Raw genomic sequence first — 16,974 nt, 5'->3', positions numbered from 1 at the left:
ATAAATGCTTACTGATTGAAATTACTCTAAAGTTAATTTAAAATAGTGAAGAAAAATACAAATTAATCAGTTATTTTTTCGATGGGAAATTCAACTCAATGAAAAAAATCATTTTTTAACTGCTAGATTCCAGGAACTATTCTAGATGCTGAGGATTCAAAGCCAAAAACAAAGCATCCCTTGCCCTGAAGAAGCTAATATCCTACTGGGCAGGATGGGGGCTAATAGAATTAATAAGCCTAAAGAAACAGTAAGCTAAAAAAGTATGCCCTAGTTTAAGGGAAAAAATCAAATAAAATCCAGCGATGAGAAAGTCTCAAGGCAGTAGAAAAACATGTCCTAATTTTATAGGAGAGAAATGACATGTGTTTCTGTCTAAGATTAGAACAAGAAACATGTGCATTTACCACATTCATGGATGATGAAAGGACAAATGTGAAATCTGCACGACGGAATGAAATTGTTTTAAGTAAACTATTGTTTTATTTTAAAGTTTGAAAATAATAACATATTTCAACTTGAGTTTGTATATACATTCACATAAAGATTCAGTTTCTAACTTATCTTAGGATCTGCATTCTTTCCAAATATTAGTTGGAAATGATTTGATTTTTAAGCATAAACTATCAAATATTACAATATTTAAAAAAAAACTCTTTCAAAAGAAATGCAGTAACTATAAGGACCAAAGTTGGTCTAAGGGAACAGATAATAAAATATCTCCCTCCTATTGACAGAGAGGCAGAAAAGGCATAATGTTGCATATATAGAAATGATCAAAGCATCAGTTGGTTGGTTTTCATTGTTATAAGGGAGTTTCTGATGCTGAGGGATGGGGGAGAAATGGAAGAGAATCATCAGAAATGACAGTGATACAAAAATAAAAGACATCGAAAAACCTATTTTAAAAAAAGTGCAGAGTGAGAAATTTTTCCACAAGCATATGTATTAGGAAGATAGAGGTTAAAATAGCTTTGTAAACTTCAAACCCCCAAGTCAACTTGTTTATCACTGTTTATTGATAATATATCCACTGAGAAAGTTATAAACTTACTGGATTCAAACAGGCTCCATATAACTTCACAATATTTGGGTGGTTTACACGGGATAATTGCCGAAGCTGGAACAAATTAAGTAACCCTTTAAAAAAGTATTAATCTTTAATGCAGTTATTTAAAAATTATGGCTTAAATGCAAGTACAAACTAAATAAGCTATCAAAATATAGACACTTTCAAAGACACAAGTCAATTATTCACTGGTTGTTAAGGTAAAAAAAGTGATAACAAATAGATTTTACAGCTACTATATCTCTTTGAGCATGGTAACAGGATATGAAACTTTGCCTATGTACCAGTTTTAAAAGCAAAAACAAATTTCATATATTTAATATCTTTTCACAGTTACTGAATTCTAGGGATTCCTTCATGATTGAATAAGATTGAATATTATTTTCTCTCTGAACTAGGAAATTTAAAATTTTAACTCTCTAAAGAATCTGCTTTGAACTAAAGGGGAAAAATTACAAATGATTTATGGTAATATATTAACATTCCCCAGCTCAATTCAGGTAATGGGAGACAAAATAATTTCTATCTGCTTAAGTAACAAGGTAATGCTATTATCTTGAGAGAGCAAAGTAGTTTAGTCAATGTGGTTAATCTGTTATAATCAAGAAGACAAGCAAGGAAAAGCATTTATAATGTCATTTCTAATATTTTAGCCAGGCAGGGCTCTGATGTCCTAATGTCTAAAGGAATTCCTTACAAAAATAAAAAATATAAAATAAAATAGCCATTTTACTGACACAACTACTTTAAGTACCATCCGTATGATAAACTATACGCAGAAGATATTTTCTCAAGACACAACAAAATGAGTACTTACCTCTACAATAAAAGCTTTTCTCTCAGATTCACTTTCTATTTGTTTAATGGCCACATCTTTTGCTCTCCACTTAGCCTTGCATACTACTCCAAAGGCTCCTCTTCCAACAACCTAGGATTCAAAAATGTTATAATCAGGTACAAAGCAAGATTCAAAAAATTTATCTATGTCAATCTGAACGTCAGTGGTTGAAACATGTTTTAGAGATAATTTACATTTGAATGTTTGGCATTGGAACCAACTTTGAAAAAAGGTGAATAAGCACAGAATAAAATGGAGATGTAGTCCCTGTCTCAAGAAGCTTGCAGGTGGGACAAACATGCTGTTGAGGGCACTTGAATGAAAGAGAAAAGTTGCTTTGGTAAATACACTCTATACTAAGAAAAATATTAGATGTTCAAAAAATCTTAACATTAGAGTTCTTTGAATAAAATATTCAAATTATTTGAATTGGAAAGGATCTGAGTGGTTAGTTATGTAGTTCAATCTTCCACCTGATGAAAAAAAATCTCTTCTACAATATCTCTCACAGTTGATCAGTCTATGTTTGAACATTTCTAGTAAAAGGGACTTTCCCTACTTTTGGAGCAGGGCATTTCATTGGAGACAGTACTCTTAAGTGCTACAAAGTTTTTATATATAATGAATTGAAATCTACTTCTCTGTAATTACTACACATAGGCAGTAGGCCTTGTCCTCTGGAACAAACAAACAAGTTTACTGCCCCTTCCATATGACAGCCCTTCAAATATTTGAAAAGTTATCATTTCTTCTATAGTAGGCTCCAACAGGGAATTCCTGTTGACAGTAACCCAATCTTAAAAGCAAAGAGGTATCATTTTACAAGGTATCTCAAAAAGGGAAAGATACTAAAGAACATTTATTGTTTGCTGATGACAAAGTAAAACAAAGCACATTATAAAAGCTCTGTTCCAACAAGTCTTTTGTGAATAAGTTAGGATCATACACAATTCCCTGATAAATACAACTCCAGAGATAATTCTTGCTCAAAGACTCTCTGATTATCAACCTCAATGGATAAGTTCACTAAAGATATCAGCCACTGTCATAGAAGATACTTGCAAAAGATCTAACGGAAGAGAAACTCATATAGATGGTCAGGTCTTCTTATTTGTAGACGTAATGCTGACTAAATCATGCCCTAAAACATTATTGAGCCTCCTCAATGAGTTCCATGATTACTCAAAGCTTTGGCTTAATAATCCACATAGGAAAAACTAATTGGATGAAATACGCATCTTGTTCAGAATATAACATTCAACATATAACATAAGTCAATTGAGTTAGTATATCAGTACATGTATCTGGGGGAGACATACAATGGGTTGGTCCAAGAACTGAAAAGGAGAAAGAAAGTATACTGGATTTCATTTGGGAAACAAGATGGTGCTTCTAACAACCCTAACCTGCTTCCTGGTACAAAGACCCAAAAATGTTCTTCCAATAATGTGGAAGAGTTTCAAATCTTGGAACACTACAGCCTCTGAAGAGTTAAAGTTGAGGCTGACCTAAAAGCCATTGGAAAATTCATAATAGGTACAAATAGACTACATTATATTTCTAATGATGAAGTAGCATAAAGGAAAACATCAAGAAAGTTTATGGTCAGTAAAGGAGGTGGGAAAGCCATATGGTAAGAGAGGGATAATAGCTAGAATATTCCACTGGTAACCACAAAGCATAAAAAGACCTAGGAAAAGGCCTTTTAACATGCTAAGTGGACTGATCTTCTGTGGATGATCTTTCTGGAAGAAAATGAAGAACCAAAAACACAAAAATCTCTCCTTTATAATAAAGTTGGCTTACTAAAACAAAAATAAAATAACCTTATAAACAATACAAAATTGTATTGGCATGATTTGATGGCAGTTTCCCTGATGAGCTGTCAATGTGTACAATTATTTCTATATCTGCACAATATTTTGCGTTGAACAGAAACTCCCTGAGTGTTTGCTAAACTGATAAATAGGCAGAACTGAGCCTGTAAAAATATGATCATTATGTCTAACGACCATCAATATGGTCATTAGTCTTTGGTACTCTTGGGTTCCTATCTCTGTTTTCTCTCCTTTTCTGTTCTCCAAGTTACACAGGCAGCCTTCTGCTTTCTAATACTGGTTTCCTCACAAAACCGGTAAAGGAGCTAGTATTGGATTTTTATATTTGCTGAAAGATTTCACTATGGTTAATTCAATGTTAAGACAGAGAATGAAAGATTTTGTCTCAGTTAAGGAAGACATAAGTTTTGAGGAGAAGGTGTATTAAGAAAAACCTCTGCAACCACTATGGGTGGCCCTGAAGTTAACCCAATTCAGTTTCTTAAATGGTCATGGGCATCCAAAAAAGGGAAAAGGATCTATTTGTACAAAAATATTTATAACAACTCTTTTTGTGGTGGCTAAGAATTAAAAATTTAAGGGATGCCCATCAATTGGGGAATGGCCAAACAAGTTGTAGTATCTGGTTGTAATGGAACTGTCCTTTAAGAAATGACAAGCAAGATGATTTCAGAAAAACCTGGACTTACATGAACTGATGCATAGTTAAGTGCACAGAACCAGGAGAACGTCTAATATAGTAACAGCAATATTGTTCAATGAAGAATTGTGACTTAGCTATTCTAAGGAATACAATAATCCAAGACAATCCCAAAGGACTAATGATGAAGCATACCATCTGCCTCGAAAGAAAGAACTGATATTGATTGAATACAGACTGAAGCATGCTATTTAAAAAAAGAAAAAAGTCATGGGTATATGTGGAAGAAAGTCAGAAGGGAAGGTCTCCTTTGGACTTTGTATCTCTCCTGGGAGGGTGGGGCAAGCTGAGCTGGGCTAGGTTGCCATGGCTACCAGACTTATCTCTGAAAATTGCTCAGGGGAGAGGATAGGAGACTTCATGCCCCACCATCACTGGCTTCCTTTAGATCTCTGAACCTTCCTGGCAGGCCTTCTCTCTTCAAATTGTCCCCCAAATCTCTCTTTTCCCTTTACTTCTAGAATACAGATTAGGGTACCTCCCTTCCTTTTGCCAAAAGACTCCTACATGCATATTATGTTTTTTGGAACTTCTGGTACCTCCAATTAGAATTTATTAATATGTCTTTCAATAATGCATCTTTTCTTATATTATACTTCTGAATTGTTTTGTGTCCAAACCTGTGATATGGAAACTCCCTCCAAGGAGGCAGACTGGTAACTCATCTGTGATTTATAATCTTAGAAGTTAGGTAATATGCCTTAATAGCTTGAAGATTTGATCCCAAGGCTTCCTGACTCCAAGGAGAGCCTTTATTTGCCCGACATTTATTATCAGATCATGTTAAACACCAATCGATTACATTTATTGCTGCCACCAAGGGCAAGTTGGCCTATATAGAGACAAATAAAGTGCATTTTTTACTTATCAATGTATATTTTATCAATATGTTCATTTAACATGGGCTAGAAACACCTAGACTTTATTTCTGATTGCCTTAATCTGCTCACTCAGAGACATTTATCAGTCTCTTGTAAATACTAAACAGCAGAAAGTATTCTTAGTCATCATTTCTCCTTATTGATGCTCATCTGCCATCTAGTGGACAAATAAGTGTTGGTTTTGATGCAAAACTACCAAGAAACCATTAATACAATTTTTGTCCCTATTTCATTAAAAATCAGGGACCACCTGTATTTGGCAATGTTTTTCCTTTAAGAAGCTTAAATTATAGTCTAATTTGGGAGAAAAGATATAAATGCATGAAAAGTTAACAGTACAAAATAATAAGTGACAAAAGGAAGTGGCCATAGTACAGTAGAAAGGGCCCCCATTAAGCTTTGAAACTTAGCTATGTGAACTTGGATTAGTCATTAAAATTCTCTGAATTTTCTCTTTATCTGGAAAATTTGGATAATGATACCTCATAGGACATTTGTGAGAAAGCAAAAGCACTAACTTAATGTTAGTATTATTAATTCAAATATATCGGTAGGAACAATAAATGCTATTTGTTAAAGGAAAATGAGATCAAAGTGGCTGGATTAGGCTTCCTGGAAAGGACAGAATTTTGAGAACAATCCAAAGGGCAGACTGGGAAGAGGAAGGACTGCACAAAAAGAGAAGAGAACAAGTAGATAGACGAGTTTGGCTAGAGTAGAGGATTTCAGGACGGGAGTACAGGGAAAAATGGTTAGAGAAGTAGGCTGGAGCTATTTAATAGGATACTGAATGCCAGACTAAGGAGTTTGTACTTTATCCTCTAGGCAACGATACCTTGCATTTATATAAAACTTATTGTGTACCAGGCACTGGGCTAAGTGCTTTACAAATATTATCTCATTTGATCCTCACAACAGCCCTGGGAGGTAGATCCTATCATTACTATCATTTTACACATGAGGGAAATGAGGCAAACAGAAGTTAAATGACTAGACTACTAACTATATGAGGCCACATTTGAACTCAGGTCTTCTTGAATTCAAACTCAGCACTATATCCATTGTGCTACCTCACTGCCCCATGAGGTGCCACTGAATGTTCTGAACAAAGGAATGACATACTAATAATGGAGCTTTAGAAATTTTAATATAGTAGGTTGCGAGGATGGATTGGAAAAGGCAGAATAGGAAGCAATTACTATATTATAAGTATGAGGCGATAAGACTTTGAATGAATGCATCACAAATCCGAATTGGAAGGGGTCCAGAACATATTTGAAGAGAATTTCTCTGTAACAGGGGTTCTTAACTTTTCTGTCATGTACTTCCCCACCAGTGTGGTGAAACCTAGGGAACTCTTCTCAGAATGTTTTTTTTTTTTTTAAATATATGAATGAAGGAAATGGCAAATTTCAGTAAAAGGTTAGTGAAAATAAAAATAATTTTAATCATCTAATTTCAGGGACACCAACCCTGAAAACTTTCTGGGGACTCCAGTTAAAAACCCTTGCTCTATATCAAAATAGACAAGTAGTCATCCAGGCTTTGCCTAAGTCCTCCAGTGAGAGAGAATGCAGTGAGAAGGAAGGCATAAAGTTTTTTAGAAAGTTTTTCTTTAAATCATTCGTAAGTCAGCCTTTGCCAGTTCCATTTCCCTTGCTCCTAATTCTTCCATATGGGGCTAAGAACAAATTTAATTCCCTTTTCCTATAGCCCTTCAAAGGCTGGAAGATCGCCATCATGTTTTTCTGTTAATCGGCTAAATAAACATCCCTAGTTCATGTACCATGGAAGCCTTCCTGTGGATTCTCTTCAACTTGTCAAGCAAGGTTCACCTTAAAATGAGTTAGCTAGAGCTAAATTCAAAGTACCAAGTGCGGTATAACCAACACAGAGTAAAAAGGAATATCACCTCCTTAGTCATAGACACCATGACTACAGTAATGGCGGTATATATGAAAAGGAAGGAGACAAATATGAGATATTTTATTTTTTAAATACATTTTATTTTTTCCCAATTACATGCTAAAACAATTTTAACATTTTTTTTAAAGTTTTGAGTTCTAAATTCTCTCCCTCCCTCCCTGAGATAGTAAGCAATCAGATATAGGTTATACATGTGCAATCATGTAAAATATTTCCATATTAGTCATTTTGTACAAGATGACTCAAATAAAAGAAAGAGAAAATTAGCATACTTCCGTCTATATTCAAACAATATCAGTTCTTTCTCTGGAGAGAAATGCTTCATCATTAGTCCTATGAGATTGTCTTAAGACCATTTTATTTCTGAGAATAGCTAAATCATTCACAATTCTTCTTCTTGCTGTTACTGTACAATGTGCTCCTGGTTCTGTTCACTTTGCATCAGTTCATGTAAATCTTTCCAGGTTTTTCTGAAATCATCCTGCTTGTGATTTCTTATAGCACAATAATATTCCATCATAATCACATACCACAACTTATTTAGCCATTCTCCAATTGATGGGCATCCCTTCAATTTCCAATTCTTAGTTACCACAAAAAGAGTTGCAATAAATATTTTTCTACAAACAGATCTATGTATACAAATAGGCTATTTGTTTAAAAAAAAAAAAAGAAAATAAAAGGTCTTTTCCCCTGTTTCCTTTTTTTGATATCTTTGGGATACAGACCTAGCAGTGGTATCGCTGGATCAAAGGAAATGCACAGTTTTATAGCTCTTTGGGCATAATTCCAAATTGCCCTCCAGAATGGTTGGATCAGTTCATAGCTCCACCAACAGTACCTCGGTGTCCCAGTTTTCCCACATCCTCTCCAACGTCCATCATTTTCCGTTATTGTCATATTTACCAATCTGATAGGTGTGAGATGGTAGCACAGAGTTGTTTCAATTTGCATTTCAACATGAGATATTTTAAAGGCAAAATTTTTAGGACATGATTACTGAAAAAAGAGTGAGGGAAAGAAAGTGTTAAAGATGATTCTGGGCTTTTCTATCTGGGAGACTAGAAAGATAGGGGTACCCTTAACAGAAATAGGGGAGTAATGAAATTGTTTAACTTAAAAATTAGGAACTGGTTTTTAAAACAAATTAAAAAAGATGAAAGGCACTCCACAGTCAAGCAAACAATTCCTAATCCTCCTGGATAATACTTTCCTATATTAGCACAACTGAAAGTTGAGTCTAGTTTGCTATTGAAGGCTAGGAATTTGCTTTATAAAGAACCAAAAGTTTTGCTGGAAGTAAACAAAATAGTCTTTAATTACAGTAGTAAATGTACCCGCCCAGGGGATTGGCAGACAAATAAAAATCCTTATAGATGTACACATTTTAGAGTTTTATTTTGAAGGCTAATATAAAATCTTCAAGTGTTTCTATTTGATTTCTTTCTTTTAGAAGTCAGATGTTAAGCTGGGGTCTGTGAACTTAAAAAATATTTTGATAACTGTGTTTCAACAGAATTAGTCTTCTTTGTAATCCTATGTATTTTATTTTATGCATTTAAAATATTATTCTAGGAAAGGGCCCATAGGCTTCACCAGATAGCTGAAGGTGTCTATGATACAATAAAGGTTAAAAACCTCTTCTGAATGAATCTCTTTGTAGGAAGAAGCTATAGAGTTCAAATAGGGTATATCAGAGATATTAGAAAAAATGGTTTTTCTATTAAAAATAAAAATAAAATGGATGAGATAAGCTATTAGCTTATATTCGGTATTCCCCACACTTATTAAGTATTCCACCCCAGCTACAAAATAATTAAGACATCATCTTTGGCCTCAAGAAGATTATAATTAACAAGGAATGACAAGACTCATACAAAGGCAAATATCTAAGTGGTTAAGACATCAGGGAAGACTCTGTGGAGGAGGTAACATTTGAGTTGGGCTTCAATGGAGAGAAATAAATGGTTACGGGGTTTGAATTTATTTCTCTCCATGTTACCTCCTTCACAGAGCCATCCCTGGTATAAATTTTTTGTTTAATAACTCACTAATGTATGTATATATGAAATATATCATATCATGTCAAGCATTATGGTTATCATATTGTTTAATCTCCACTACTAGACAGTAAGGTTCACTTTGAAGGTGATTAATGTCTGATGCAAGGCAGTTAAGTGACTCAGTGGATAGAGCACTGGGCTTCAAGTCAGATAGACTTGGGTTCTAATGCAGTCTGTGTGACTCTGGGCAAGTCACTTAACCTGTTTGCCTTAATCCACTGGAGAAAGAAAGGGCAAACCACTCCAGTATCCTTACCAAGAAAACCCCATGGACAAATACCAGAATGCCATGGTCCATGGGGTCACGAAGAATTAGACATAATTAAATGACTCAACAACAATGTCTGAAGCACATAATGAATGAATCAACAATCTTGAATAGAATAAATGAGAATCTACACATCAACATGCGATGGTAAAGAATTCCGTATTTGGAATCCGAAGACTTGTCTGTATCTGTCCCTTACTTCTTATGAGACTTTGGATGAGCCACTTACCCTTTCTAGGCCTCAATTTCCTAAATATATAAAGTGAGGAGGCTGGCCTAGAAAGTCTCTAGAGTTTCATGCCATATCTAGGGCTATGATTTTATGAAAAAGGGTAGTGGCAGTAGGAATTATAAAAAGGGAAATTTAGAAGAATGAAAAACGTTTTTTAATGCTACTATACACTGTGTTGAGGGATGGGAATAAATATATAAGCAAACACACAAAGGGAAGCTAGAGAAGCTTTGTACCACTGGGGTGGTACAGACTATCTGTATAATATAAACATTTTTAGTTTCTCTTAGGAAGAAAGCAAATGCCCACGGAGCTAAGTACTCATATACTATAGAATTCCTAGACATATGCAGTTATGACAGGTATAACAATAAAATCATATGAAGAATCTTTCTCAAAGAAAACCAACGATTTGTGAGGAATGAGTTCGTGCTTTGGAAAGAATGCCTGAGTCCCAGAACTCAAATTTAAATCCCAGCTGTGCTGCTTACTTGTGGGTCCTCAAGTAAGTCACATAACCTTTCTAGTCTTCAATTTCCTCCTTTGCAAAATGAGGGGGTTGGCCAGGATGACCTCTAAACTCCCTTCCTCCCTTAGATGTATGAGTCTATATTTATTTTCTGTTTGGAAACAAAGATACAAACAATGGCTAAGCTTCTGATCTCACTGACAAGGACAATGCTATTTGCACTGGAAAGACAGAACAAAGATGACTAACTAGGAATGGATCCTCAAGATAAGTGAAGAAGCAGAAATAGAACACTTAGCAGCCTTTGATGAAGTAAAATAACTGGGTACTGAAAGAACTGTTGGATATGACTGCTAAACTGCTGCAAGTGATAGTTAAAGGTTGTGGAGAATGAGAGAGGTATTGCAAGAACTGGAGATTTTCTTGATTTTAAAGTAAAAAAGAAAATAGAATCTGTAAACTCTAAGCCAGCGATCTTGAGTTCTATTATTGGGAAAATAATATCATAATAATATCATTAAGTATCATTAAAAAATGATTATTTAATGTGAACATTAAAAGAAGGAAACAGATTACAAAGAACCATCACAGCTTCATCAAGAATGGGTCATGCTCTACTAGGGAAATGCTATATACATATATATATATATGTGTATGTATGTATGTATGTATGTATATGTACAGTTTACCATTTACAAAGTCATTCTTGGGGAAAAGAGAAAAGGTTAGATGCTAGCACAATTAGGAGGATTCAGATATGGGTGAATGGCCAGACTCAAAGACACTAATGATATCAACATGGCAGGAAATCTCTCCAGTGGAGTGCCACAGAGATCTGTACTTGGTTCTACACTGTTTAACAGTTTTATCAATTACTGGGAATGAAGTACGGGAGAAAAGAAGCACTTTATAAGTGCCTACTATATGCTAGGCACTGTGCCAAGCACTTTACAAATACCATCTTGTTCAATCTTTACAACTCTGTGAAATTGATATTATTTCCCTCATTTTTACAGTTGAGGAAACTGAAGCAAACAGAAGTTAAGTGACTTTTTTTTCAGGGCCACACAGCTAGTAAATATCTGAGACCAGATCTGGACTCAATTCTGGGGGATAGAGCCTAGTATTCTACACTGTGCAACCTCACTGCTGAGGAGGGTTATTATTTATTCTGCCTGGCTCCAAAGGGCAAAAGTAGGAGCAGTGGGTTAAGTAAAAAAGAGGCAAATTTGGGCTTGCTATAAGGAAAAACTTCTTAACAATTAAAGCTATTTAAAAACAGAAGGGACTGCCTTGGGAAATAGTGGGTTCTGTGTCATTGGTGGTCATCAAGCAAATGATGAACAATTTTCTTGTGTGTCACAGTAGAGACTGTTCTTTGAGTACAGGTGGGACTAGTTGGCACTGGGGTCCCTCCCAAATGTGAAATTCTGTGGTTCTATGAAAAAGTCTCGAATAGCTATGTGATATGACTAGAAACAAGTACACAGGGAAAAGATCTTCATGACTTAGGAGAATTGCATTTATTCTTGAATTGAGAAGTCTTTGGCTTATTTAGGTAGTGTCAGGTACAATGTTTCTAAAACAGACTAATTTTCCAGATGTTTCTGTAGCTATTTTAATTTTTAAAAGCTAACCCTCCAATTGCTATTTTGGAAAAATGTGGGAGGAATGGCACAATCAAGCTATCTTTATTCGGCTAAAAGTATCTAAGTATATTGCACAAAGGATTTCTAGATCACCAGCTTTTTAGTTTTAAAATTAAATACTATCATAACACACATACATTTACAATATACATTCCTTTACAGGCATATGTGCTTTAGAAGATGTGATGCTTAACCCTAATGACTGTCAAGCATATAATAGTGGAGAGAGGAAACACAAGAGAAAACAGCAATTAAATTTACACAGTGATTTAAAAAAAATAAATACAGATAATACTTAAAGTTATACAGTGTACAAATGTGTTCATATGTACATGGATAAGAGCTATTCATAAATACAAACAAATCATTTGTATGGCAAAAAGCCAGGCAGTAGAAACTATAAGAGAAACCTGGAAATCAGGTAGCTGCATTCAATGAAAACTGTTTGAGAAAGCAGGCGAGACAAGAGTGGTATAGAAGGCAAGTAAGTTCTTCCTGACTGAAAGAGATAACAACAGTGAATCAATCAATCTGAATATAGTTTCCTCCCTTCACCCCTTCTGTCTAATCATAAGTTGGTATATTAGAAGTTTTGGTGTTGCCAAGTCATTTTATCCAGGCAATACGGTAGGACAATCTCTGATAAAAAAGAGGCAGAAGGCAATTAGATTTTCCCCCCAAAACCTGCAAACTGATAGCTAAAAGTAGGTAATAGCTCTGAATAGGAAGCACCAAGGGGTATCAAAAGTTTTCCTAAATACAAAAGAAAGTCAGTCAAGCATTACCTGAAAATAGTTTAAGGTCAACAAGTAACTGAATTTTTGCCCAGGTATTTATAGTTCTTCTAATTTTACTCTATCTTGTATATAACTTATGTTTGTGATAGAAAGTATTGAATTTTAATGATGTATTATTTTAATAAAGAGCTATTAAAATAAGAGATTCTCTCCAATAGCAAAGGATATGAAATTAGTTTTGAAAAAGAGAAATGAAAACTCTTAATAATATGAAAGAATGCTTCAAGTCACTAAGAATAAGAAGGCAAATGAAGACAACTGAAATTTTACTTCACAACTATCAGATATGAAAAGGACAAATGTTAAAGGGTCTGTGGGAAGACAGGTACACTAAAGCATAGATGGTGGATTTATAAACTGGTCCAACTCTTCTGGAAAACAATCAGGAATTATACTAGAGGAGTTACTCAACTTTTTTATATATGCTTTGACCTGGCAAGGAGACTAAATATTAAAGGATATGTTTCATACATACAAAAATATTTACAGTAGCACCTTCGCACTGGAAGCAAAGTGGGTGCGAATCAACTGGGAGACAGCTAAACAAATGGTGGCCTATAATGAAAAAAAATGCAAAATAAGCAGAACTACAATTTACAGAGCAACCATAATACCGTGAAGGAAAATTACATTGACAGATATCAGTACACTGATCAATGTAGCAACCAATTATGTGACTTCAGAGAAGCATGACTCCTTCCTCTCAGCTGAGTAACAGTGGACTACAGGTGAAGAACAAAACATACACTGTCAGATATGGCCTACATATTGATTTATTTTGCTTAACTGTACCTCTTTGTCATAGGGGCATGGTCTATGAGGTGGAGGAAAGGAAAGTCATTGATAAGTCATGACAACATAGTGGCCAATATAGATGAAATCATGGAGTTATTAAAGTATGTAAGCAAAAAGGTCCATTTTATTTTATCCTAAGGATGAAGGGGTTTTCCGAGATGCTAATGCTTACAGTAAAGTCATGGAAAGTTTAAAAGTACTAAGACTTCTGTCTTGTGTACCAGACTACATAGAGGAGGCAAGGAGTTTGTCACTAGAGTAAATTCCAGTTTTGGAATCTTAAAGTCAAATAATTTGCTATAAGAACAGTTTTCAATTTGATAAGGAAAAAAATAACCTGAATTTTGATAGACAGGATTTTGCCTTTAAACATTTAAAAAAATCTGCATAATGAGGATATTTTATAATCTGAGTTTAACCTGTTATGCCACTTTATCTATGAAATGTCACATTTTGATCAATAACACAAAATTTTAAACTCATATAGTTAAAATCCAAAATAATTCTATTTCTAACTGAACCTAAAATAAAATGTTATGTAAGAAATAAAAGCCTTTTGCTGGTCTTCCTTTCTCCATTTTCCTCCCTTCAGTTCGTTTAGCATATAACTCTAGGATCATCTTTCATAAACTGCTGAATGACATCATTCCCTCTTTCAAGAACATACAGTGGCTCCTGTCTACTGGATCGAATCTAAATTCTTCAACCAAGCATTCAGTCCTTCATCAACTAACCAACCCTCTACTCCTCCCCCAACAACATTCCTCTACCTAATCTCTAGCTGTTTCCCAGCTAGACTATTTCCTCTGTCTAACAAGAGCCTTTTACTCTAATCTTCTTGCTGTTTCTTAGCAAAATTTCCCCTATGAAGTGCCCTTCTCTGTTGGAGCATGCTGCTTAGGATCTATGGGCAAGAGAGAGCCTCCCTTTTTTGTAAGAGGCTTTAGTGTTATTTCAGTCCCACTCTTATTTCTACAAATTCATATCTTATGGACCATATTATCACACACTTACTTTTTTTCCCTATTTAGTTTAGGTAGCACATGTGGTTCTCCTAAGATTCCCCTGAATATTTCTCAAGGGAAGAGATAAACCTTCTTTGCTATGCTTCTTCCTCAAATGGTGGCTACATAGTAGCTATAACTAATAACTGTAATAACAGTAACTAATTCTTTTCTACTGATTCTTCTTTTGTATCTACCTCATAAAATGTTTGCTGAAGAACAAATTAGATTGACATTAAATAGAGAAATTTTAATCTTTTCAGTAATTAGAAAAAGGGAAGGATGTTGAAAGAAATAAGGCATTTTAAATATACATGTAACATATTTAATAAAATAAGTACATTAAATATACAATAAACTATTTCAACCCTAGTCTACACTAAATCATTGGGATAATCTTTCTTAACAACAACTGGAAAAATATATATTCTACTCTGACACTTTATCATAGTGTAGTAGTGAACTTGGGTTCTTAAAGGCTATGCCAGAGATAATACAAGTTCTGGTAGATTCTACTAAGTTGGAAGGGTTTTGAGTACACCTTCTTCCGAGGACGTCTAGATAAATTCATAGAGGCTTATCATTAAAAGATTGAATCTTTTTTTGCAAAAATTTATCAAAGTGGGTGTGAATCAACTGGGCATGCAGAGGTTACTATTTGGGATGCTAGAGGCACTCATCACATCAGTCAAATCATATATACTATACCACTGAATTTGATTTTAAATACTTGCAGGGTTTGTGTGTGTGGTTTTGAAGTGGACACTCTAATAAAATCAGGAGTGATTATTTCCCCCTCCCTCTATAATTAAGAGCTGGTAGTACTAGCAAGAGTCCATCAAAAAGGCACTGATTAACGTGACTTAAAATATTTTGCCAAACAAAAGAAATATATTTGACTATGATTAACATAATTAGCTTTTGGTCATTTTGATTTTTCACAACTTTGAGACAGTAAATTATTAGTGTAAGCAATTACAATAGGTCCCTTAAAGAATAGTCTATTTGCCTTATTCATTTCAGTTCATACGTGTGTGTGTGTGTGTGTGCACGTGCGCACACCCGTGTGCCAAAAGGCAGATTTTATGAATTTCTGAAAATTTAAGTTACATGCACAAAAGAAAATAAATTAAGGCAACTGGGTCAGTGGCTACATTTTATATACAACTGCTATTTTTTGAGGGTGGTAAAATCATAAAGACTTCTTGAAAAAGCAATTAAGTGCCACAATGCCACCAAAGTGCAGATCAGAACAGGAACATTTGGGAGCCAAGAAAAAGCTCTAGCTTGTTATTTTATTCCCCAATAAGTATTTATATCCACAATGAAAAGTCTGAAATAAAGACATAAATTTTGACAAAAATTAATATAAAGGGAATTTTCTAAGATCTTTCATTGGTTAATGCAAATGAATTAAAATTTCAAGTTTGGTTACTAAGATCTGCCACTAAGGGGGGGTAATGTAGTGTTGTGGAAAGGGCATTAAATTTGAAATCAGAAGACCTGGGTTCAAAGCCTGAATCTCTCTTTTATCTCTTATCTCTGTAAGGGGTAAGACAATCTTACCTCTCCCTTTCCCTCAAATTATCTTGTTTATACTTATATACGTATACACTGTCTTCCCCAACAGAATACACTTGCTTTAAGGCAACAACTACTTCATCTTTGTCTTTGTATCTCCACTGCCTTGTGCAGGGTCTGCTACTCTTCTGCTTCCTGATGGATTGAAGGGACTAGATCAGAGGGGGCTAGATAAATGGCCTGGCACAGTTTCCTTAGCTAGTTTTGAGTACATGGCTAGATCAATCAATCAATCAACACATAGATCAGATGGCCTTTAAAGTCCTTTCCATATTTAAATCTATAACCCTTTGATGATCGGTGAGGGAAGGGGCTTTGTCCTATTTACCTTTGTATCTATCTTCTTCAGTACCCAGCGCAGTGCTATGCATTTGCCTCCCTCCCTGTATATATGTATGTATTTCTTTGCTGAATTTATCAGAAACTTAGTGAAATGAGCAATCTTCTCCTTCCCCTTACTCCCAAAGTAATTACAAATCACCAATGGATAAAGAATTTGGATGTTAAAAATATATTAACTAAGCAAGAATTCACTAAACAAGGTGTTTCATTCATCATATAAGCATGCATGTACACACCTGCAGACATTTGTGCATATGCAAATACTCATTTTTAGATTGTTATTAGACAGGCTACTATGGGAGTGCCAAAAATGAGTAATCTCACAGAGAAAATGGTAGCTTTTGTTATGTGTATGGTAGGATTCTCAGAGAACTCCATTTCCTTTTACAGATGATTTAATTTATCAGTGTTCTGACAGATTCAGGCAAATTATTAGCTCCTTCTGTTCCTCCTCTTTGATATTACAGATGTTCACTTGCACACAAGGTTCTGGTTTGTTGTACCCAGTAGGATATAAGCTAC

At 34.8% G+C, this 16,974-nt stretch overlaps 1 protein-coding gene across 1 annotated transcript in view; it reads right to left on the bottom strand.

Annotated features, from left to right (window-relative positions):
• The window catches only part of MAP3K7 (mitogen-activated protein kinase kinase kinase 7), a 76,000-nt gene that overhangs the window by 50,122 nt on the left and 8,904 nt on the right, over positions 1-16,974 (bottom strand). Inside the window, 2 exon segments of the mRNA XM_036767056.1 lie at positions 1,055-1,120; positions 1,887-1,997. Coding sequence (XP_036622951.1) covers positions 1,055-1,120; positions 1,887-1,997 — 177 coding nt within the window.

This window comes from Trichosurus vulpecula, chromosome 7, assembly GCF_011100635.1.
Source record: "Trichosurus vulpecula isolate mTriVul1 chromosome 7, mTriVul1.pri, whole genome shotgun sequence".
Lineage (NCBI taxonomy): Eukaryota > Metazoa > Chordata > Mammalia > Diprotodontia > Phalangeridae > Trichosurus > Trichosurus vulpecula.
This window is presented reverse-complemented; position numbering and strand designations above follow the sequence as displayed.